The sequence below is a fragment of the Cebus imitator genome, unplaced genomic scaffold (assembly GCF_001604975.1).
Source record: "Cebus imitator isolate Cc_AM_T3 unplaced genomic scaffold, Cebus_imitator-1.0 Scaffold331, whole genome shotgun sequence".
In the NCBI taxonomy this organism is placed as follows: domain Eukaryota; kingdom Metazoa; phylum Chordata; class Mammalia; order Primates; family Cebidae; genus Cebus; species Cebus imitator.
Window position 1 is genome coordinate 13,491 of NW_016107646.1, and position 24,776 is coordinate 38,266.

Consider the following 24,776-nt stretch of genomic DNA (forward strand, 5'->3'; position numbering starts at 1 on the left):
TCTCTACTAAAAATACAAAACATTAGCTGGGCATGGTGGCACGTGCCTGTAATCCCAGCTACTCAGGAGGCTGAGGCAGGAGAATTGCCTGAACCCGGGAGGCAGAGGTTGCGGTGAGCTGAGATCGCGCCATTGCACTCCAGCCTGGGTAACAAGAGCGAAACTCTGTCTCAAAAAATAAATAAATAAATAAATAAATAAATTACCTGTCGTTGAACATTGAGACATTTTTTACTTTTTTACTTAATAGGGCTGCAGTGAATATATTTAAGTACAACCATATATTTATGCATCTATTTCCTCAAGGTAAATTTCTTAAAATCAGGGTATTGATGGTTGGAAAGCCTTTGATAGGTTGTCAAATTGATGCCCCCCCAAGGTTAAATGACTTCTACTTCCAGCAGGAGTGTGTCAGTTCTTTTTCGTCTTGGTCAATCTGTAAAAACATCATGATAACTTGTGCTTGTGAGCTACTAAAAGGTAGAAAACTCCCTGGTTCTTTATGCTTTGAACCGTTGTTTCCTTTTCTTGTTTCTTTTTTATTTTTTGTGAGGCAGGGTCTCTCTGTGTAGCCTAGGCTGCCTCCTGCCTTGGTCTCCCAGAGTTGTGGGATTACAGGTGTGAGCCACTGCGATGAGCATGCTTTGAATTTTTAAATCTCAGTGCCTTTCATTGTCTTAATTTTGGCATAAAATTACCTCATTCTTCAAAAATCATTCCTCAGTAAACTTGGGAAAGCTGCATTAAGGCAGAAAATTCATATAGGCACTATGATGAGAAAGAGTAGAAAGAAAATGGTTCATTGGAAATCATTTGGCCAGGTGAGATGGCTCACCCCTGTGATGGCAACACTTTGGGAGACTGAAGTGAGAGGATCCCTTGAGTCCAGTATGTGAGGCTGTAGTGTGCTACGACAGTGGCACTACACTCCAGCCCAAGTCACAGTGAGACCAGGTTTTTTTTTTTTTTTTTTTTTGAGACAGAGTCTCTCTATTGTCCAGGCTGTCCAGGCTGCCCAGGCTGGGGTGCAGTGGCGCAATCTTGTCTTACTGCAACCTCCACCTCCCAGGTTCAAGCAATTCGCCTGCCTCAGCCTCCCGAGTAGGTGGAATTATAGGTGCCTGCCACCATGCCCAGCTAATTTTTGTATCTTTAGTAGAGTCAGTGTTTCACCATCTTGCCCAGGCTGATCTTAAACTTATGACCTCGTGATCCACCTGCCTTGGCCTCCCAAAGTGCTGGGATTACAGGTGTGAGCCATCACACCCAGCCTTTTTTTTTTTTTTTTTTTTTTGAGACAGAGCCTCACTCTTTCACCCAGGCTGGGGTACTGTGGTGGGATTTGGCTCACTGCAACCTCAGCCTTCCAAGTAGCTGGGATTACAGGCTTGCACCACCACACCCAGCTAATTTTTGTATTTTAGTAGAGACTGGGTTTTATCATGTTGGTGAGGCTGGTCTCAAACTCCTGACCTCAAGTGATCTGCCCACCTCTGCCTCCCAAAGTGCTAGGATTATAAGCATGAGCCACCGCACCTGGCCAGGGACCGTGTCTCATAAATAAATAAATGAAATCAATTGAGTCTAAAATTTCCATCATATAACAGCATGATTTTGTGTGTCCTTCAGTGGTTAAGGATGTGAGTTTTACACACGGATGTTGGGCCTTATAGCCTTGCAGCTCCCACTCCTCTGCTCTAATTTCGTGGCTGGTATTTGGCCGCACACAGGCTTGGGCTGCCTGCCATCCGGGCTGCAGGCAGAGCTGGCAGTGCTCCCTGGAGAAAGGCCACAGGCTGTCACATCTCACTCATTGTAGTTTGTCTTTGAAGGGTAGACTCCCTTTTGACTTTTGCCTGTTTTTGGTCACTCTCCCATGACTTATGTGTGTGAGTAATTTTTCTAGATTTTTTTTCATTCATGTATTTATTCCACAGTCAAAATGTTTGTAATTTAAAGCCGTAACAGTTTTAAAAGATAAAGGAGAGTTTGTGGCACAGCTGCATTAACAAAACAGGCACCAGTCTAAAGTACAGCACTAAACAGGTGTTCTTTGCTCCCATGGTGGGGTAAATACACACAATTACACATTAGGATTTCTCTGAAGATAGGCAGTGAGGCAAATAACCCTTCAAAATGAAATGCCCAGTGAATAGAGGCAGGCTACAAATTCTTTTTAATTCATTTTACTGCAAAATGAAAACAATCCCAGAGGTGACAACCAACTCGAACCCCTCATTTCATGTGCATGGCCTTTGCTTCTGTGTTTTTTCCACAGCCACATCCCAATCCAGAAAAGCTTCCGTGCCCCATGCTCAAAAATGTAACCTGAAGTCCCGGAGGTCCTCAGCACAGACTGACATTAATGAGCCTGTGTGTAACCTTCATCCACAAACTCCAAAGAAATCAGAAGCACAAACACACACAGCACCATTTCTTTTTTTTCTTCTGTCACCCAGGCTAGAGTGCAGTAGCACAATCTCTCTCACCGCCACCTCCACCTCCTGGGTTCAAGCAATTCTTCTGCCTCAGGCTTCTGAGTAGCTGGGACTACAGACCCACACCACACCTGGCTAATTTTTTGTATTTTAGTAGAGATTTCACCCTGTTGTCCAGGCTGGTCTTGAACTCCTGAGCTCAGGCTATCCACCTGCCTTGGCGTTCCAAAGTGCTAGCATTATAGGAGTGAACCACTGTGCCCAGCCTTGCACCATTTCTTTTCTTTTTTTTTTTATTTGAGACAGAGTCTCACTCTATCTCCAGCTGCCAGGCTGGAGTGCAGTGGCGTGATCGCAGCTCACTGCAACCTCTGCCTCCTGGGTGCAAGCAATTCTCCTGCCTCAGCCTCCCGAGTAGCTGGGACTACAGGCACGCGCCACCATGCCCAGCTAATTTTTGTATTTTTAGTAGAGATGGGGTTTCACCATTTTGGCCAGGATGGTCCCAATCTTTTGACCTCGTGATCCACCTGCCTCGGCCTCCCAAAGTGCTGGGATTACAGGCTTGAGCCACCATGCCTGGCTGCACCAGTTCTTTAAACAATGGCTTTAACTGTCAAATGAGCTCTGGCAAGCCGTATGCCTTTCATAAACCAAAATATCGTCCTCATACCTTCCTATTTTTCTTGCAAAACTGTTAAGCCATCCAAGTAAAAAAAAATTTTTAGGCCAGGTTTGGTGGTTCATGCCTATAATCCCAGAACTTTGGGAGGCAGAGGCAGGCAGATCACAAGGTCAGGAGTTCAAGACCAGCCTGGTCAACAGGGTGAAACGCTGTGTCTACTAGAAATACAAAAGTTAGCTGGGTGTGGTGGTGGACACCTGTAATCCCAACTACTGGGGAGGCTGAGGCAGGAGAATCACTGGAACCCAGGAGGCAGAGCTTGCCGTGAGGCAAGATTGCACCACTGTATTCCAGCCTGGGCGAAAGAGCCAGACTCTGTCCCAAAAGAAATAAAAATAAAAAACTAAATTAATTTAACAATGAAAAGGAAAATTCAAAGGATTTATGCCAAAAAACAACCAGTCCTCTGCAGCCTAACTCCTTTGCTTTTGTACTGCGAAGCCACGTAGAGGGCGATCAGGCAGGAGATGGTCCCTCCCACGGTCAGCACCATGGTGGTCGGTAAAGCATTTGGTCAGGCAGGCCTCATTTCAGGTGGATGAGCACAGCATCAGCATTCTGGAAAACATTCTGCAGCTCTGGAACTTTGTTTTTCCCAGCATAATCCTATGCTGTGGAATCCGAGGTCAGTTTGGTTGGTGTGGCAAATATAAGTGGTGCTTCTGTGAAAACTACAGGCTTTCCCTGTGGGCTATAGGCCTCCGAAGCCCATGTTCCCGCCAACTTCCGCATGAAGCCACTAAATTCATAGTACATGATGCCTGGAATCTGGCTTCCCGTGTCCGCTGCCTGCATGACTGCCTCAATTTTTCTAGATTTTTAAAATCTTTGCTGCAGGAAGGTTTGTCTGACCAAGCTAACTCTGCCACTACCAGAAACGTGGAAGCTGTAACCTCCCCAATTTTCTGTCTTTCCTTCCTTCCTTCCTTCCTTCCTTCCTTCCTTCCTTCCTTCCTTCCTTCCTTCCATCCTATCTCAGCCTCCTGAGTAGCTGGGACTACAGGTGCACACCACCACACCCGGCTAATTTTTTGTATTTTTAGTAGAAATGGGGTTTCACCATGTTGACCAGAATGGTCTCAATCTCCTGATCTCATGATTCGCCCACCTTGGCCTTCCACAATGCTGGGATTTCAGATGTGAGACAGCATGCCTGGCCCAGTTATCTTTAAACAGGCTTTTAAAATCTTTTAAATAGTTTCACTTGAACTTACTTGAAATGCCCACATCAGACTTTGAGTCAGAGGACCTAGGGTGGGCTTCTATCACTACGACTTTTATTTATTTATGTATCTATTTATTTATAAAGGTACAACCATGTTCATCATTACTAGTCATATAGTCTAAATTAGCAAAACCATAGCAAAATAAAATATAATATTAATATATTAATATAGACATTAAAAGATGTTTTTGAATGCACTTAATTTTTAAAAAATTTTTGTGGGTACATAGTAGGTGTATATATTTATGGAGTACATACAATATTTTGATAAGTGCAGAATAATCATATCATGGAAAATTGGGTGTCCATCCCCTCAAGCATTTAGTTATACTCTTTTAGTTATATTTCAGTATTATGAGTACTACCTTTAGGTTTGTGGGCAGAGCCTTGGTTTCTTTATTTACTAAATAGCAATACTAATTAATAAAACATTCTGCAGCATGACTGAGATAATGGATGGGAAGGTGCATTATACATTTATTCAGCAAATATTTATTAAGAAGCTTTCATGTGGCAGGCTCTATTCTAGTACTGGGGTTTGGTAGTGAATAAGAAAAACCTGCCCTATGTTGCTTTTATAAATTGCAAAACACAAATATTGTGTCATAAATGGCACCATACAAATTGTTCACAGCAATGTCTCCAACCTGGGAGAAATATGTACGTGTGTGATAAACTTTTGTTTTATGTATTTTTATTATATATTATAAAATTTTTTTGTATGTGAGGGGGTCTCACTGATGTCGTCCAGGCTGGTCTCAAACTTTTGGCCTCAAGTAATTCTCCTGCCTCAGCCTCCCTCGGTGTTGGGATTGTAAGTGTGAACCAGCGGACCCTGGCCAGTGCCTTCATTTTTACATCCCTCCCGGCACTAAACTGATGCCTTGCACATAGAGACTCAGTAATTATTAGTTTATTTTTTTATTTTTATTTTTCTCAAGAGAGGGTCTCCCTCTGTGCCCCAGGCTGGAGAGAAGTGGCCTGGTGCAATCTCAGCTCACTGCCACCTCTGTGTCCCGGGCTCTGGTGATCCTCCCGCCTGGCCAGTAGTAGCTGGTACTGTAGGCACACACTACCACACCCAGGTGAATTTTTCCATTTTTATTAAAGATGAGATTTTGCCATGTTGCCCAGGCTGCTCTGGAACTCCTGGGCTCAAGTGATTCCCCTGCTGCCTCCTCCCAAAGTGCTGGGATTATAGGCATGAACCACCTCGCCTGGCTAAGACTCAGTAATTGTTAGTTTTAAATAGGGGTATGCATGTTTTGGTTTCACGTATCGGTTTACTGGATTAATGCCTCTCATCACCAAAATTTGCTCTTATTCTGTGATAAGTGCTACCACCACGACCATTCTTTGAAGCCCCCGAACAAGACACTTGTCAGCTTTGCTCTGTCCTGACAGAAAAGGATAGTGCTTACCACCTAACTCTGCAGATGGATGATGGGAAGACTATATCACTGCCAGTTAATTTGGGAAATACACTAAATAGTTCTAATGAATATTGCAGAGGTGTAAATAAGAAATCAGGTCAATGAAAGAAGTACCTGGGCTTTTAAAGACAGCAGGTCAACATTTTTCCCCCTTCGGAGTGTGTAGTAAGTGAATGCATGTGGCCTTGCAAAGGCCCTTGAGAATGCCTATTCTGGGCATTTCATGCAGATACAATATGTTGTCTTTTTATTATTTTGTTTTTGAGATGAGTCTCTCTCTGTCACCCAGGCTGGAGTGAGGTGCAGTGGCATGATCTTGGCTTACTATAATCTCTGCCTCCAGGGTTCAATTGATTCTTCTTCCTCAGCCTCCCAAGTAGCCGGGATTACAGGCATGCCCGGCTCATTATTGTATTTTCATTAGAGACAGGGTTTCACTATGCTGGCCAGGCTGGTCTAGAACTCCTGGGTTCAAGTGATCCACCCACCTCAGCCTCCGAAAGTGCTGGGATTACAGGTGTGAGCCACCATACACGACCCCTTTATTTTGTTGCTGTTATACTGCATTGTATAGATGGTGCCACATTTTGTCTATCCGTTCATCAGTTGAGGTGCATTTGGGTTGCTTCTACTTTTTGGCTTTTATGAATCATGCTGCTATGAACATTCAAGTTTTATGTGGATGTATATTTTCATTTTCTTGGGTATATAATATATATATGTATATTATATATATGCACGTGTATATATATACATATTACATATATAGTGTGTGTGTGTGTGTGTGTGTATATATATGTACTATATATGTAATACCTAGTAGTGGAATTGCTAGGTCATGTTGTAACTCTGTTTAACCTTTTGAGGAACTGCTGGACTTTTCCAGAGTGGCTACAACCATTTTACATTCTCATAAGCAGTGTATTTCCTGGATTTTAGCAATCTAGTTTCTCTCTGTGTTTAAACTTCTTTTAATCAGAGAGTTTTAATGTTAAGGTATTTAGATAATCCAATTACAACTGATGGAATGAAAGTACAGAGTTCATAGCTTAAGCATCTCCCGTGAACTCATGTTTTAATTCTAAGCAGTGTTTATTTTGGTAATTCTTTTTAATATTTTGGTAATTCTTTTTAAGTATCTTTGTTGGATATTTCATTAATAAAAGGGAAATATTTTAGTGAATTTTATTGACTGAGATAAATTTATATGCTATGAAATTTTAAAAACAAAAACTGGTTGTGTAATAAAATTGCAGATAATCATGTAGAATAAAAATTTCCAAAGAAGCAGTTAAAGTATGGTGATAAATGGATTAATACATTCGATGGTTCTGTGAATTCAGGAGCAATAAATGTTAATTGTGTGCTTGTTCTTTCCAGACACCTAGTCTTAGAAATTTTTGTTCAACTCTCAACCCCTCTCCCTGCCACCTTCCTGCAGTACCACCCGGGCACCCCCATTGTGTGATAGAATACGGCTCCAGTAGCACAGTGCCAAGAAGTTACTATACACAACATTTGTACTTTTAAGGACTTTTGGTTTAGTAGAGTTGTCATAGTATGTGAATTTATTGCTTATGTCAATAAAAGCTTTTTAGTATGGCTTTATCTGTGTGGTATTTGAAATTACCTGCAGTTTGAAAATTAATAATCTGATAATCACTCCTCATTTTCAGGGTTACTTGATTAGCTGTGTTTGGAACTGCTACCGATACATCAATGGCAGGAACTCCTCCGATGTCCTGGCTTACGTTACCAGCAATGACAATACGGTAGGTATGGTGTCACTTGCCCACACCTCTACTGTATGATGATCTTTAAATGTTTCTAGTGTCTGCTGTATTTTCATTGTTACTGAAACATACTCATGAGGTGCTTAGTTATCAAAAGATTCATCTTCGTTGTCAAAACATTCATTTAACTTTAAAGTGAAATGAAATGTATTTTGTTTTTCTTACAGGACATTAACATGTAGGTGGCTCAACTCTGGTTTATTTTAAAATATGTTACAGATAGATAGTATATGTACCTTACCATAATTATGAATCTTAACCTTGCATTATTAAACCATGGTATATAATTCTAGATATTGCTTCTGCATTGTATGACATTATGTTACCTCACTTTCTATGTCGAGATAAACTGAGATGCAATGTTTACAGGTAGTTAAAAAAAAAAAAAGGTTATTACGTCTTCATAACTTACCCTTTGTATGTATTCTTAGTAAAAGAATTTAGATGATCTCTGTTCTGCTACTAGTTGTTCATACTTTAAAATGACAAACCTGTCATAAAAGATCTTTGAAAATGTATCTTCACTGGAAGAGTTCATGAAAACATATGGACTTTATGTAAATTATCTTGAAATTTCCTGGTTCATGGTAAGATGAAGGTATAAGTCCGCAGGATGTCTCCATCGTCAGTGTTTTCAGCACAGGGCCTGATGTCATCCTCAGTACCAGGAAGTGCTCCATGTGCAGTTAGTGAAAATGATGGCAATGGATGACTTGTCACTGTGTGGCACGGGACAGGATGGGTGGGTGAAAATGGATAGGATCAGACAGGACGGAATGGACTGGACATGTGAAAGGAACACAAACGGTAGGAGGTCACATTTATACTAGAGTAGAGTTTTGTGTTTTTGTTTTTTCTGGTGACTTGCTCACTCTGACCTGACCAAAATCATCTAGCCTGTTCCTCACTTTACTTTCTTGTGTATAAAATGAGAATAAAACAATTACAGATTTTGTATTAAATATGTGGGTGTAAACTGCTGTATTACTGAGAACTCTGGGATTTTTAAAGCATGTTATGCATGAACAGTTTTTCTATATGCTCACCACACATTTCTTGAGTTCCATCAAATACACATGAGCAATGGTTTAATAGACAGCCGTGACCAGATTCACAAAACCTGGCCCACCCAGATGCTGAGGAGGCTTGTTTTGGAAGTCTGCAGAATTCTGTGTATTAATTACAGTGATCACGTGTTCTATTCAACCTCTTTAAAAAATCACTTCTGGGTCTATAACTCTCTTCAAAGAAATATCTGTTCCAAATTGTTGTGATTTTGATTAAATTACTGGTTTTGGAATTTTCCCCCTTTTCTCAGAGCTGTTGGGTATTTTTGTTTGTTTGTTTTGCCCATTAACTGTTTTTGAGTTTCGCCCTGGCTGGACTGAAGTGGTGTGAACTCGGCTCACTGCAACCTCCTCCGTGACCCTCACCCCCGCCCCTGCTGATTCAAGTGATTCTTTCCTGCCTCAGCCTGCCAGGTAGCTGGGATTGTAGGTGCCTGCCACCATGCCTGGCTAATTTTTGTATTTTTAGTAGAGGTGGGGTTTTCCCAGTTTGACCAGGTTGGTCTTAAACTCCTGACCGCAGGTGATCTACCTGCCATGGCCTCCCATAGTGCTAGGATTCTAGGTGTGACACTGTGGCCGGCCTGTTTTGCCCAACTTTTGCAGAATGCAAATTGTTGGGTGTTTAACTATCTATATATTTTTTTCCTGCTTTTTCTTAAAAAACAACAAAACCACAAAAAAAAATTCCATAATTAGTGTCCTACTGCACTAATGAAAAATGTAAGCAAGGTGTTTGAGGAACCAATAAATTTGTGAAACAAAATACATCAGAACCTCTTTGTAAGTTTCATGGCGCATAGGGCTTGTAAAGCCACCATCTTTTAGAAGTATCTCAGAGCAGAGAATAATGCCCATATTGCAGGTGCTTGTTTTGATATTGTGGTGTTATGAAAGGGAAGGAGATTCATCCACGGTTCCTGGCTCACAACTTCATAGCCATTGTTAGTCTTTGGTTATTACCCTAGGCGTGTCAGGCCCCAAAGAATCTCTGACTTACTCCTACCCTAAGACATGATTCTAATCTCCCCCTTCCTTTCTATATGTGAGTTTTAGGAACTTGCTAGAGACAGTCCAGCCTCATACCCTCAGGGAAGGAAAGCTGACCATCCTTAGGAACCTGGAGGTTTCTTGAGGGTGGTACACCCAGGAAGGGCATGGAAACTTCATGCCCTTCCCCCGTAACTATGAAACTCTTCATCTGTATCCCTTGCAGTATCCTTTATAATAAACCAGTAAACCTTAGTAATGGTTTCTCTGAGTTCTGTGAGGTGCTGTAGCAAAGTAATCNTATTTGGTCCACTGCTCTTTAGGCAGGATCTGATGCTTCATGGACAGGTCCAGTGCCCTCTTAATGCGAAACATCCTGTCATTATAAAGGTTCTCAGGAAGCCTTCTTATGGCTTCCTTTATGTCTTTATCCTCGTATATTGTATCATCTCGCAGTAGCCCCAGTTTATTGAATCCTGCAGCATTGTAATACCATTTTCGCATCATCTCCAGTAACCTGCTTGATGCTGAAACAGCCGGCGTGCCAGCCATTATGACCCGAATTCTGTGTATTAATTACAGTGATCACATGTTCTATTCAACCCCTTTAAAAAATCACTCCTGGGTCTATAACTCTCTTCAAAGAAATATCCGCTCAAAATTTTTGGTGTGATTTTGATTAAATTACAGGTTTAGGAATTTTTCCCCTTTTCTCTGAATTATAGGGTATTTTTGTTTGTTTTACCCATTAACTGTTTTTGAGTTTTGCCCAGGCTGGACTGAAGTGGCATGAACTTGGCTCACTGCAACCTCCTCTGCGACCCCCACCCCTGCCCCCACTGATTCAAGTGATTCTCTCCTTCCTCAGTCTGCTGAGTAGCTGGGATTATAGGTGTCTGCCACCATGCCTGGCTAATTTTTGTATTTTTAGTAAAGACGGGCTTTTGCCAATTTGGCCAGGTTGGTCTCAAACTCCTGACCTCAGGTGATCTACCTGCCATGGCCTACCAAAGTGCTAGGATTATAGATGTGACACCATGGCTGGCCTGTTTTACCCATTAATTTTTGCAGATGGCAAATTGTTTGGTGTTTATCTATATATATTTTCCCTGCTTTTTCTTAAAAAAACAAACAAACAAACTCTATAATTAGTGTCCTACTGAACTAATGAAAAATGTAAACAAGGTTTGAGATTTTTAAGTTTGAGGAACCAATAAATTTGTGAAACAAAATACATCAGAAACTCTTTGTAAGTTTCATGGCGCATAGGGCTTATAAAGCCACCATCTTTTAGAAGTATCTCAGAGCAGAGAATAATGCCCATATTGCAGGTGCTTGTTTTGATATTGTGGTGTTATGAAAGGGAAGGAGATTCATCCACGGTTCCTGGCTCACAACTTCATAGCCATTGTTTGTCTTTGGTTGTTATCCTAGGTGTTTCAGGCCCTAAGGAATCTCTGACTTACTCCTACCCTAAGGCATGATTCTAATCTCTCCCTTCCTTTCTGAATGTGGGTTTTAGGACCTTGCTTGGGGCCGTTCTGGTTTCTTCCCTTCGGGGAGGGAAGGTTGCCCTTCTTTGGGACCTTGGGGTTTCTTTGGGGTTGTTCCCCCCGGGAGGGGCTTGGAACTTTCTTGCCTTTCCCCGTTACTTTTGAATTTTTTCTTTTTTTTCCTTTGCGTTTTCTTTTTTATTAACCCGTTAACCTTTGTTATTGTTTTTTTTGGTTTTTTTGGGTTGTTTTGGCAAGTTATTGGGTTCCAAGGGTTCCAAATTTTCTTGGGACCTTCACTTTGAGGGTTGTTTGTTCGGAGGTTCTTGGGGCCTGGCTTTGGGTTTTTTTTGGTTGGGGGGGGGCCCTTTTTGGGGCTTGGGCCTTAACCTGTGTGATCTGACTCTATCTCCAGGTAGATAGACCCAGTTGGTATCTGCTGCTTGTTGGAGGTGCAGTGGCATGATCTCAGTTCACTGCAACCTCCACCTCCCGGGTTCAAGTTACTCTCCTGCCTCAGCCTCCCTTGTAGCTGGGACTACAGGCGCATGCCATCATACCTAGCTATTTTTGTATTTTTAGTAGAGATGGGGGTTTCACCATGTTGGTCAGGCTGGTCTCAAACTCCTCACCTCATGATCCACCCACCTCAGCCTCCCAAAGTGCTGGGATTACAGGCGTGAGCCACTGTGCCCTGTCAGTCTATGATCACTTTCTTACTGTCTGGTATGACAAGATGCTCTAGGCTCATCTGGTATATTTCTTGCCCCAGGCGTGGAATGAACCATTTCTCCAGGCAGCCCTGCCTATGTTTCATAAGAAATGACCTCTGGAGACCATAATCTGGATTTCTAGGGTTAGAGGACAGGCTTTTTGTTTGGGTTTTGGCTTTTTTAAGCAGGGCTCTGCATGTTTAAAGATTGCTTAGAACTAAAGCAGTTAATGTCAGTATTATCTATTAAGAAAACCAAAGTTACTGAAGCCTCCCCCTGAGACGCTAATGGGGCTGGAATGATCTAGATCTGTCATTTTCCCTGGTCTCCGTAGCTATGTGAAGAACCTCACCATGTATAATATTGTTGGGAATCCACAGTTATATAGTAACATGTCATGCCTTGCTTTCACTTACTTTTAAGTATTAGGCCAGATAGCTTTTCTCCCAGGCTGAATAGTTTCAGGTTGACCTCTGTGGAAAGATACTGGGTCTCTTGCTGGTAGAAAATAAAAGTGCTTTTTTCTCCTCTTTAAAACAGTATGCATGTTATTATCCAGACGTGTTCTTTCCCAAATTCTTCTCAGAGTGAGGATAGAGAAGAGTTATTAGGTATCGGAGGTCATTCCCTGGGTTAATGTCTCCTCCAGTTTCCCAGCTAAACCAAACCACATGCTTTGAAAGGAATGCCTAACACAGAAGGTCCCAAACTCTATTTATGATGCATTAGAGTCATCCCCTGCCAACTGACCCCCAGCACCCTTAGGCCTTTGAAATAAATATGTAGCTATTCATTTTATTGAGCAATCATCTCCAAATGACTTAATAGTAGTCATTGGGACAGTACCTAACAAGCACTGGCACATTTTCCTTGAACATTTAAAGTATACCAAGGTGCCCTTTGAGTTCCTGCAGCTCCCTGTGACCTCAGCAGTGCCTTGCAGGACCCTTTCTCTTAGGGAAGTATTATGGAAATGACATGGTGGGTGTGTATTGTGTAATACCACACTCTCTACTGCTGCCAAAATTTGGCCATAGGAGGAAAAACATTTATATACAAATCATATAGATCAGGGGTCCCAAGTCTGGGGCCCCCTCACAGCAGGAAGTGAGCAGCGGGCCAGCGAGCATTACAACCTGAGCGCCACCTATCAGATTAGCAGCAGCATTAGATTCTCAAAGGAGCACAGACCGTATCATGAACCGCACATTCGAAGATCTAGGCTGCATGCTCCTTATGAGAAGCTAATGCTTGATCTGAGGTGGAACAGTTTCATCTAGAAACTAGCATCACACCCTCTCCCGAACAACCCCTTGGAAAACTTGTCTACGATGAAACCAGTCCCTGGTGCCAGAAAGTTGAGGACTGCTGATGTAGACGATGGTAACTTAATTTTATGCAAATTAAGTTTTTTGGGTTGTTTTTTGTTTTGTTTTGTTTGAGTCTTACTCTGTCAGGCTGGAGTACAGAGGCACGATTTCTGCTTACTGCCACCTCCGCCTTCCAGGTTCAAGCAATTCTCCAGCCCCAGCTTCCCGAGTAGCTGGGACTACAGGCATGCCACCACCATGCCTGGCTAATTTTTGTATTTTTAATAGAGATGAGTTTTCACCATATTGGTCAGGCTGTTCTCGAACTCCTGACCTCAGATGATCTACTTGCCTTGGCCTCCCAAAGTGCTGGGACTACTGGCGTGAGCTACCTGTGCCTGGACACAAATTAACGTTTCTAAAACTGTTTCTTAAACCTGTGCAACCTTATTTACTAACACTAATAAAAGGCCTAGATAGTGGTAACCTTCAATACTGTTATAGAATGTCCAGGAGACCGGAGAGACCAATGGGTGAAACAGGAGGATTTTATTAAGGTGGCCAATGGCTCAGCAGATTAGCATCCCAAGGCTGAACCCCGAGATAGAAAATGGGGTACTTATTTATACATCAGGATGATGTAGCCGCTAACAGGTTTACAGAAGCCAGAACAAAGAACAGTTAAGTAATTTATAACATATCTTGTGATGTACATTTGAAAAATAGCATTTTTAGAAATGCAACGTACATTCTTTGGGTGTTACCTTGCCCTGTGACCTTGCAGCTGGTCAGCAAGAAAAACTGGAGTCTTGAGATGCCTGGGAACTTTGCTAAGAATGTGGGGAGAATAGATAAGGGAGGTTTTACAGGGAATTAGTTAATTTTAAGCAGAGTTGAGGGTTAGGTTTTCTATTAAACAATACACTGCACAGCAAAATTTATTATATAGCAATTACAAATGATTATAAGGTTTGTTTTTACTATTGCTGCTATTAATTATCTTCTTCAGTATTATGTTAAATCTAAATGTAGGGACCCTGATTCCTCTGGAATTGTGGTGCTGAAAAAGCAGTGAGATTGATATTTAGCCAAAATGGTATAAGAATTCTGATTCCGGATAAAAGAATCATAGTCTTGGGTAATACAGGAAAATTCCTATTTGGGGAAAAACAGTAAAATTTTTAACTTCATGGTATTTATTATGCCATGCCATATTGTAGGCACTTATTCAGATTAACATTACATGCAAACGTATTGTTTTGACTTCAAAAATCAAAACAATTCAATTCAACCTCGAATTCAAAACCCCCTTCAATACATAGGGGCCTTCTTTTGAGTCTAATTGCTTGAAAAATGCAATTGAAAAAAGGTGAGTGTGGCTGATTTGGTTTCAGAAAATAAATATAAAGAAAAAAATATATATACACGTACATACATATAAGGTGAGTGGGAACTGGGGCAAAGGCCAGATTATCTTCCCAGTATCCATTTCCCAATAAATTCTCTTTGAGGCACCTGAAATTAATTAAGGCTGACCTTGGGCTGTCAAAAACCACAGAACAAGGTGTTGCCTGACTGAGGGGAATGGGAGTGGAGTCAGATTTAGCAGTGGTCGCAATGACTTTCAAAAATTGTGCATGAAAAATTTGATGTTTATCCTCTTGCCACATTTTTTTTTGAGATAAAAGTATCACTCTGTTACCCAGTGTGGAGTGCATTGGTGCATTCTTAGCTCACTGCAGCCTCCGCCTCCCGAGTTCACGCTGTTCTCCTGTCTCAGCCTCCCGAGTAGCTGGGACTACAGGTGCACACCACCACGCCTGGCTAATTTTTGTATGTTTAGTAGAGATGAGGTTTCACCACATTGGCCAGGCTGGTCTCAAACTCCTGACCTGCTGTGATCCACGCAGCTCGGCCTCCCAAAGCACTCCTGCCACTTTTAATAGCAGGTTATTAGTTCCTAGTATAGGTTGGATATGGTTAGAAACAAGTTCTTGACTGCATAACGAGTTCTGTTTATTTTTTTTCACTTCATAAAAGTCATAATTAACTTTCTAAAATGGTTTGAAGAAGGCTTTGCCTAAGAGTAGTTACTAGGTTGGCTGTTAATTTAACATGCCTTCCAGTCTTGTACACACCAAATTCATGCACATTAAAAACAGCTCACAAAGAGACTGAGTTTTACCACTGTCATCCGTGTAAATGAACCAGAGGGCCCAGGGGACAGTGAGGGGAGCAGGGAGAGCAAGAGGATTCTTCAGGAATTGGACTGGAAGAGTTCGAAACTCTAGCCCATCATTATTGCCTTTCAGGCTTCTTGCCTACTAAGTACTGTAATATAGAAGAGAGATCTAATTACCAACATCTCAATTTTAGGCATTACTTTTTCCTTATAATTTAGTAATGTAATCTCTCCAAGCATTTTCTTTTCCTTTGATTTTAAAAGCCCAAAACAAAAGTGACAGGTTGATAGGGAATAGATTTGGTAAAATCCCAAATAAGCTGAGAGAGCACTAGGAGACTGTTTTCAGCGGGAGGGTTAGAGGCGGTGAAGGTGTGGCCCAGGGCAAGAGTGCGGGGAGTGAGGCCGGCAGATGGGAGAGCTGTCCGTGGTAGTTAATAGTTGATCATTGAGGGAGCTGGAGTGACAGGAGCTGTCTTGTGTGTGACTATCATTTAACATAGAATCATGCACTTGCAGGGTAGGGTAACACATTGAACGTCATCTGACCCAGCCATCTCTTTTTGAGATGGAGTTTTGCTCTTGTTGTCTAGGTGATCTTGGCTCACCACAACCTACACCTGCTGACTTCAAGCGATTCTCCTGCCTCAGCCTCCCAAGTAGCTGGAATTACAGGCATGCACCACCAAGTCTGGCTAATTTTGTGTTTTTGGTAGAGACGGGGTTTCTCCATGTTAGTCAGGCTGGTCTCGAACTCCTCACATCAGGTGATCTGCCTCCCTTAGCCTCCCAAAGTGCTGGGATTACAGATGTGAGCCACTGGGCCTGAACTCTAGCCACCTTTTGATGCCCTCCTCTCCTCAACAGTGTGCCCACCGGTGCCATCCAGCGAGGGCTGAGTGACTGCAGTGATACTCTGCTCCTCTCTGCATCTCTTAGACCTCCCTGCTCTAGCATTTGTGTCGCAGATTTCTCCACAGACATGGGGATGCTGCCCACCAGGCCCTGTGCTGAGTGCTTTATGTAGATTAACTCAGTCACACAAGAGTCCTTCACATACTAGGTCCTATTCCTGCATTGCAAAAGAGGAAACGGAGGCACCAAGAGGGTAACTTCCTCAGGTCACCCTGCTACTTGAGTGGCAGGAGGGGGACTACCACCTTAGCCACCTGGCTGCAGGCTGTTCTGACCCACTCACCTCCTCCTGTTGTCTAGTTGGGACTGCAGCTGGGGCCACGTGTTCTCACTGCAGTGTCTGGCTGTATTGCCCAGGATAAGGAGTGAAACATGTAGACACTTGTTCATTTAGACAGTTCTTGAGTACCGTCACAAACTTGAAAAGCAGTGGGGTTTTCTGGATTTTGTTTGTTTCCTAGTTTTTAACTTTTCACATAGTAGAAGGGAGAAACTCTTTCTTCCAAAGAGTTGGAAGAAAAAGAAAAGTTAAAAGTCAATTTTGAGGCCAGGTGTGGTGGCTCACACCTGTTATCCCAGCACTTTGGGAGGCCGAGGCGGGTGGATCATGAGGTCAGGAGTTCAAGACCAGCCTGACCAACATGGTGAAACCCCGTCTCTACTAAAATTACAAAAAATTAGCTGGGTGTGGTGGTGGGCGCCTATAATCCCAGCTACAGCTGAAGCAGGAGAATTGCTTGAACCTGGGAGGGTAAGTAAATAAGTCAATGTATGTAAATTTTGCATACCAGGGCAGCTTTCTTACCTATACAGTTGTGGTCCACAGTGTCGCCTCCTATACCCCAGCCCCTCCATTCTCCTGATGATGTCGTACATGCACACAGCTTCAGATAGACTTACCTATTGGTTCCAGTATCAAAGCATCGTGGGTGAGATTGGACTACATGCACCTGAGATTTTTCTCCCAAAACCTTTTCCTTGGCTGTAATTCCAAGATTCAAGTGCATGTGATGTTAACTCGGCTACCATTTCTTTCCTTCTGCATAATATTCTTCCAACAATAAAATTTTTAAAAATCATGGTCTGCTGGAAATTGTTTCCAAGCCGTATAACTTTCCAACTATTTCATCCCAGAGCAACATTAGAGAAAACTACATGAGCCCTTGTAAACGTCAGGAGGCTTTGCGTCTGGGGGATCCCAGTGTGTTAGAGAAGACATCTGGAGCAGTAAGATCAACATATGGATGTTTGAAACTTAAAGTTCTGGAACTTGAAATAAACTTAGTTTTCGTTGGGAACCATTTTACTATAAAACACACACAGAACTTATTTAATAAGGTACCTCAGAGTCCATACTGATTTTACTCTAGGGACAAATAAGGCATGGAATTTTATCTTTTTACAGTTTAGGAAAGGTTTCTGGGAATGTATTTCCCTTTCCATTACTGCAAGGGGGGTGGCAGGTAAGGATGTGGGGCAGGGAGGCAGGTGAAATGGGAGTCTGATATCCAAGGTTCTGAGCAGTCCCTGCACCCCTCCTTTTCCAGCCAATGTTTTGCGCCAGCAGCTGGGCATGATAGGATTGGAGTCCCTTGGAATGGTTGTTGTCATGTACAGTAGGTGGCGTAGCGCATTCAGGCTTCAGGAACACGGAGAGGCAGCTGCTGGGATGCCTTTGATAGGGTTACCGAGGTGATAGCGCACTGCTCATTCCATTTCCTCAGTATTTAAATATCCAATATTTACTTAACTAATAATAATAAAGTGTGCAGAACCATTTTAACTTTCAGTTTGGGCCACTGTATTATTTTGGTATTTTCTAATTTTTGGAGCCAATTGAAAATATTTGCAATGTGACTTCTATATTTTGGGTACAATCTGTATCAGATAATTTGGATAGCTCCTTTGCTGAGAATTAAGGTTCCTTACATTTAGATTTAATAGGCTCCCTCCTATTATGAAGTGAAGAAAACAGTAGTTTTATAGTAAATTGAGGATAAAATCAACCTCTGTCTTGTTTGCCTTTGGAAATGACTCCTTACTCAAGTGAGAGGAGAGTTTCTTATTAGAACTCCCCAAAATGTGTTTATATTCTCATTTCCTGGTGTCTTAGATTCATTGAATACAAGATGTTATCAGTTGTCAAAGCGCTGTTATTTTAGGTGCTTCTAACTGAGGTGCTATCAGTTACAAGGTACAGCCAAAATTCTGAGATGTTAAGATGTACAAAAATGTATACCTTAGAATAAAAAATACAGAGTTGTGTGTCTGTATTTACTTATAGTGTATATCATAGGCAGGGGTATTCAAAAAGTTTGGAAACCTTATTCTAGATATCTTTTTTTTTGTTTTGTTTTTTGAGACGGAGTCTCGCTCTGTCACCCAGGCTGGAGTGCAATGGCGCACTCTTGGCTCACCGCAACCTCCGCCTCCCGGGTTCAAGCAATTCTCCTGCCAACCCCCCTCCCAAGTAGCTGGGATTACAGGTACCTGCCATCACGTCCAGCTAATTTTTGTATTTTTAAGTAGAGATGGGGTTTCGTCATGTTGGTCAGGCTGGTCTCGAACCTCTGACCTCGTGATCTACCCACCTCAGCCTTCCAAAGTGCTGGGATTACAGGTGTGAGCCACTGCACCTGGCTTATTCTAGATATCTTATTATTATTTTTTGAGACAGATTTTCACTCTTGTTGCCCAGGCTGGAGTTCAGTGGTGCAATATTGGCTTGCTGTGACCTCTCCCTGCTGGGTTCAAGCCATTCTCCTGCCATAGGCTCCCGAGTTGCTGGGATTACAGACATGTATCAAAATTTTTGTAGTTTTGGTACAGACGGGGTTTCACCATGTTGGCCAGGCTGGTCTTGAACTTCTTACCTTAGGTGATCCGCTTGCCTTGGCCTCCCAAAGTGCTGGGATTAGAGGTGTGAGCTACTTCAACCAGATATCATAAAGATAAGTCCAGATGTTGTATACTTACATCCCCTTTCCTGTTTGGCTTGAGTAATGGAATCTCACATCAAAATAGGCAAATGTGATATGACCAATTTAAATTTTTTTTTTTTTTGAGACAAAGTGTTGCTTGTTTGCTCAGGCTGGAGTGAAGTGGCACAGACTTGGCTCACTGCAAACTCTGCCCCTGGGTTTCAATCAGTTCTCCTGCCTCAGCCTCCCCAGTAGCTGGGATTACAGGCACCTGCCACCACGCCTGGCTAACTTTTGTAATTTTAGTAGAGACAGGGTTTTGCCATGTTGGCCAGGCTGGTCTCAAACTCCCCGCCTCAGGTGATCTGCCCGCCTTGGCCTCCCAAGGAATTACAAGCGTGAGCCACATAAATACATTTATTAATGATACTTAGGCTGGGCACAGTGGCTCATCCCTGTAATCCCAGCACTTTGGTAGGCCGAGACGAGTGGATTAAGAGACAGGAGTTCGAGACCAGCCTGACCAACATGGTGAAAGCCCGTCTCTACTAAAAATACAAAAATTAGCCAGGTGTGGTGGGTGCCTGTAATCCCAGCTACTCAGGATGCTGAGGCAGGAGAATTGCTTGAACCCCAGGGGCAGAGGTTACAGTGAGCCAATATCGTGCCACTANCACCATGTTGACCAGGATGGTCTCGATCTCTTGACCTCGTGATCCACCCGCCTCAGCCTCCCAAAGTGCTGGGATTACAGGCTTGAGCCACCGCGCCCGGCTATCAGTTCGTTTTATTTGGGTATTCAATAATATCCTTGGTGATAATGCTGACTCCATGGCTTCTGACCCCAGAATTGAAAAATATGGAATGCTTCACGAATTTGCGTGTCATCCTTGCGCAGGGGCCATGCTAATCTTCTCTGTATCGTTCCAATTTTAGTATATGTGCTGCCGAAGCGAGCACCAAAATGTTGCTTTTAATGCCATATTGCACACACATCCCTAAAAATCACAGAATCAAAAGATTTGTTTTTTAATTGCCCGTCACTCCTTCCCCCATCCTCCACTTTCTCACCCCAGCAGAAAACTCTTTCACGCATTTCTTCTGTACTTACCTCCGTAGTTTAAAATAGTCTCCGTTGCTAGTTGCTGATGATCAATGTGAGATGCCTTTTGAATAGGATGTAACTCTCATTCTTTTCATTTTCTCTGCTGCGTTATCCTCCTCATTTAGTTTCATCTCATGCTTTGCCTGCATCATCAGTTAGTGCTTACTTTGCCTCTGTGAATAGGTGAATATCGTTCAGCACAGAGCTCTGTGGTGTACATTTCCTTCCGCATACAACTCTTGATTTTCCAAGACTATCATTTGCCTTGTTTTTTTGCGTTCCTAAGTTTTTTATTTTTATTTTTTAACCTTTTACCTAGCCCCAGACTTTTCTAGGTGGCTCTCAGAGCTGTCAGTTACCTATTAATATTTTCCAAAGGTTTGATTCTGTAAGACACTTTGTCAGTTCTCCTTCCTGAGGCTTTGCCTCACCCTGTTCCAGGCCAGGTGAGAGGCCACACAGTTGTCATCTGGGCATTGATTTTGTTAGAGTTTTACCTCACCCTTATCAGGGTGTGGGGGACCAGTGAACAGACTTTCGGTGCAATTACCTTGTGCTTTATACTGCGCCCACACCCAGTGTTAGACCTCAGAATCTCCAAGGTGGTTCTTTGAAAGTCTGATGAAAACTCTAGACACTCTCCCCGGGAAAATAAACATGTAGATGGAAAATTTGGCCTGCAATTTCAGGGGACTTGTAGATTCCTTGCAGTCCATTTGTGGATCCCCAGGAATCCATTATCACAATCAGCATCTCTTTATTTGTCTGTCTGTCTTTTTTTTGAGACAGGGTCTCGCTCTGTCACCCAGGTTGGTGAGCAGTGGTACAATCAGGGTTCACTGCAGCCTCAACACCTTGGGCTCAATTCTCCCACCTCAGCCTCCTGAGGCTAATTTTTGTGTTTTTTATAGAGACTAGGTCTTCTATGTTGTCCACACTGGTCTGGAACTCCTAAGCTCAAGGAGTCCTCCTGCTTTGGCCTCCCAAAATGTTGGAGTTACAGTGTGAGCTACCACACTAACACAATCTTATTTTTTAATGTTTTCTGAATGTCTGAAGACCCTTGTGTAACTTAAACTTCATACTTTGGGGAATGTAATGCTAGTAACTGCAGAATTCCAAATAAGCCTTTGTGACTTAACTCATATTAAAGTAAAAGTCCAATTCCAACCATAGTTTCCAAATATTTTCTATTTTTACCAATAAATTGTTCTTTCCCCCTGAGCATATTGTTATTTATTATTATTTGATAGAGTGAATTCATTTTCCTGAAAATGTTTCGCAATTTAAATAGAGATGGAGTCTTGCTATTTTGCCCAGGGTGGTCTCGAACTCATGAGCTCAAACATACACCCACCTGACTCAACCTCCCAGACTCCTGGGATTACAGGCACGAACCCAGCCCGTTCCCCCAAATTATTAGTATCTTGTGGATTTTTGCCTGGTTAGAATCACTTTTATTCTAGGATGTCAGATTTAGCAACCTTTGACTTTGACTTATTTCTCCAACTGTTGTATATGTTGATGTCACCGAGGAGTGTGAAGTTACCCCTGGTGACACTCTGAATCTCTGCTGAGTTGAATTGAAATGAATGGTGAGTTTCTTTCCCACCAGCAGGCTGTCACCTAGCATGACAACTTCAACAGAAGAGGCATTATGTATAGATAGAGGGTAGTCTTTCTAATGAATGTCTGAGGTTTTCCCTTTTGTGTGGAAGAGAGTTCTACTGTCATCCAGCCATTCCATAACTGAACTTATGTTAAGATCAACTCCAAGAAACTGGGCTTAGATTAGAATTTGATTGTATTGGGCATTGCTTGACCCAAAGCAGTCTGTGGTTGTGGTATTAAACTCATGAGTATGTTTATCTAGATGCCCCTTGAGTAGCTGCTGCTCGTCAGGATGTGACTTCAGGAGTGGGACATGCCCTGTATTCGTAGTTCTTGGAGACTATTTTTGGCCATTCATTGTGAATGATTAAGTTTTTAAAAACAAAATTAGAAAGAATGGTTTAAATAACACCAGCTTCCACAAATGTCGAAATAATAGAGTTGTCGCCAGTTTTGTTATATGGCACTTTTTTTTTTTTTCCTGAGACAGAGTTTTGCTCTTGTTGCCCAAGCTGGAGAGATGTGGTACAATCTCGGCTCACTGCAACCTCTCCCTCCCGGGTTCAAGTGATTCTCCTGCCTCAGCCTCCTGAGTAGCTGGGATTACAGGCGCCCACCACCATGCCCAGCTAGGTTTTTGTATATTTAGTAGAAACGGGGTTTTACCGTGTTAGCCAGGCTGGTCTCGAACTCCTGACCACAAGTGATCTGCCTGCCTTGGCTTCCCAAAGTGCTGGGATTTCAGGTGTGAGGCCCTGCTCCCAGCCATATGGCATCTTAATGGGCACATTCTGTGTTCATTGATCCTATAGTTATTTTCCCAGACTTTGGTTTACTTTACAGATCCTTGTGGTAAAGAGAAATAGCAAGTGCTTTTAGTCAACAGACTGCAGTGGAAACTGGGGCAATGCTTCCTTCACCAGCCCTTCTTTTATATCATCACTAGTATCAGCATCACTTAGATAAAAAGATGATGCTGCCCCTACAAGGAGTTAAAACCAATTCCATGTGGAGACCTTTTGAAACTAGTCCAAAGGCGTCATCTGGAGAATATTTTGCAATCAGTATTTAGTACGTGTTGAAGGAAAAGTGAAAACAAGGGAGGGTGTCAGAAACTTTCATGAAAGGAGAAATTCTTCTCCAGGCCTCTTGAGCTTTGGATTAAGGGTCAAGGCAAAAAAAAAAAAGGGTCAAGGCAACAGAATATTTGAAAGAAAAGACTATGAAGATGTTAGAGTATTTGCTGGGTGCGGTGGCCCACGCCTGTAATCCCAGCACTTTGGGAGGCTGAGGAGGGCAGATCACCTGAGGTCAGGAGTTGGGGACCAGCCTGGCGAATGTGGTGAAACCCCATCTCTACTAAAACTACCACAATGTACAAAAATTAGCCAGTCGCAGTGGCTCATGCTTGTAATCCCAGCTAATCAGGAGGCTCTGTCCCCCTCCCCAAAAATGTTAAAGTATTGATTTAAAATGAAACTTTAAAACAAGTTTGAAGATAAGTAACAAGAAATAGTGACAGACTGCCAAATGTCATGTGAAAGTTTTATTTTGACAAAAGGCAGATTTGCAGCACTTTTTTTTTTCCTTTTTAAGAATATTTTATGTTCTGTGAACATTTTGGAGATTTAAATTTGAATATTGCGTTTTGCTCAGAAAAAAAATGGTGGGTATGATGGCTGATTTTTACCTTTTAAGTGGCTCTAAAGGCCGGGAAGGTGGCTCACGCCTGTAATCCCAACACTTTGGGAAGCTGAGGTGGGAGGATCACTTGAGTCCAGGAGTTCTAGACCAGCCTGGGCAACAGGGAAGACCCCATTTCTATGTGTTAAACATTTAAGTAGCTCTACTGTGTTTTAGGATAATTTATGTAACAGTAAGTATATGAGTCAGTTAATTGTTTAATGCGGTGGTGGAGCATTGTGCTGAAGCTCAGTCATGCTAAATTTAATATTTCAGGTGCTGGACACAGCTGTTTCCACTTGTTATAAGTTGCTGTATCTGATGTACACACATGTATGTGCGCTGGAGGCTCAGTCCTAAAGTCAAATAAGCAGACGCAGAGAAGAGAGCTGTTGCTTAATTCAAGGAATACTTTTTTCTTCCCTCAGCTCAAGCTGACCCTGTGGAACTGCTGTTGTTAGATACTGGCTAGAACTTGTCAAGGTTGTCCATGAGGCTTTCTTCATGTGCTGACCCTCGCCCATCTCTCCAACTTCATATCTGCCACATTCTCCCTTCAGTGTTCACTCTAGCAAACCCCTTGCAGTTCCCAGAAAGTGCCTCGTCGTGTGCTTCCCTCTTAATTCCCTACTGGGATGTCATCCTCCTTACACCACGCCACACGAGGTAACCTTCTTCTCATCCTATTGATCACCCTTCCTTGACTCTGCAGCCTATATTGGTTGTCCCTGTCTCCTTGGTTAATATCTTGTCAATATCCACACATGGCTCATGTTGAGTCTTACTATGTCTGCCTTCCACTAGACTGCAGGTCCCTGAGCAGACAGAAACATGCCTTCAGGCTCGAGTCGCTGTGGGTGAGTGCCCTGGACACGTAGGTGCTCAGTGGGTGCTGGTTTGTTGGGCGTGGTTTCCTGTTGTGCTTCCCTGCCTCCGGGGTGTTTTCTGTCCTGAACGTATCTTGCCTACTGCATTCCTTTTCCACTTGGGCAATGCTGAACATTACCCTAGCGTCTGTACCTTGGGTAGTACCTGACGTATGAAGTATTTATCACATAGGCAAGGGCCACTACCTCTTTCAGGAACAAAGGCTGGGGAGCTGCTGCCAGGCGTGACTCTAGCGCATTCCTTTGCCTGTGTGTTGCCAGCCATTTATCTGCTTCTTGCATCACAGTTCCAGAGTCCCATTTAGCTTGACTTGGGCTGGGCCTT

At 42.7% G+C, this 24,776-nt stretch overlaps 1 protein-coding gene, 1 non-coding gene and 1 pseudogene across 2 annotated transcripts in view; 1 reads left to right on the top strand and 2 right to left on the bottom strand.

The window, feature by feature from the left end:
• LOC108286868 (lysosomal-associated transmembrane protein 4B-like) overlaps positions 1-24,776 on the top strand; it is a 28,550-nt gene that overhangs the window by 972 nt on the left and 2,802 nt on the right. The window contains exon 2 of the mRNA XM_017504983.2: positions 7,458-7,553. Within this exon, the coding sequence (XP_017360472.1) occupies positions 7,458-7,553 (96 nt within the window). The remainder of the gene's footprint in view (positions 1-7,457; positions 7,554-24,776) is intronic.
• On the bottom strand, positions 3,654-3,879 carry LOC108286870 (annotated as a pseudogene).
• On the bottom strand, positions 20,019-20,125 carry LOC119467787. Its single transcript, XR_005196410.1, has one exon. It is a non-coding gene; the product is annotated as a U6 spliceosomal RNA (small nuclear RNA).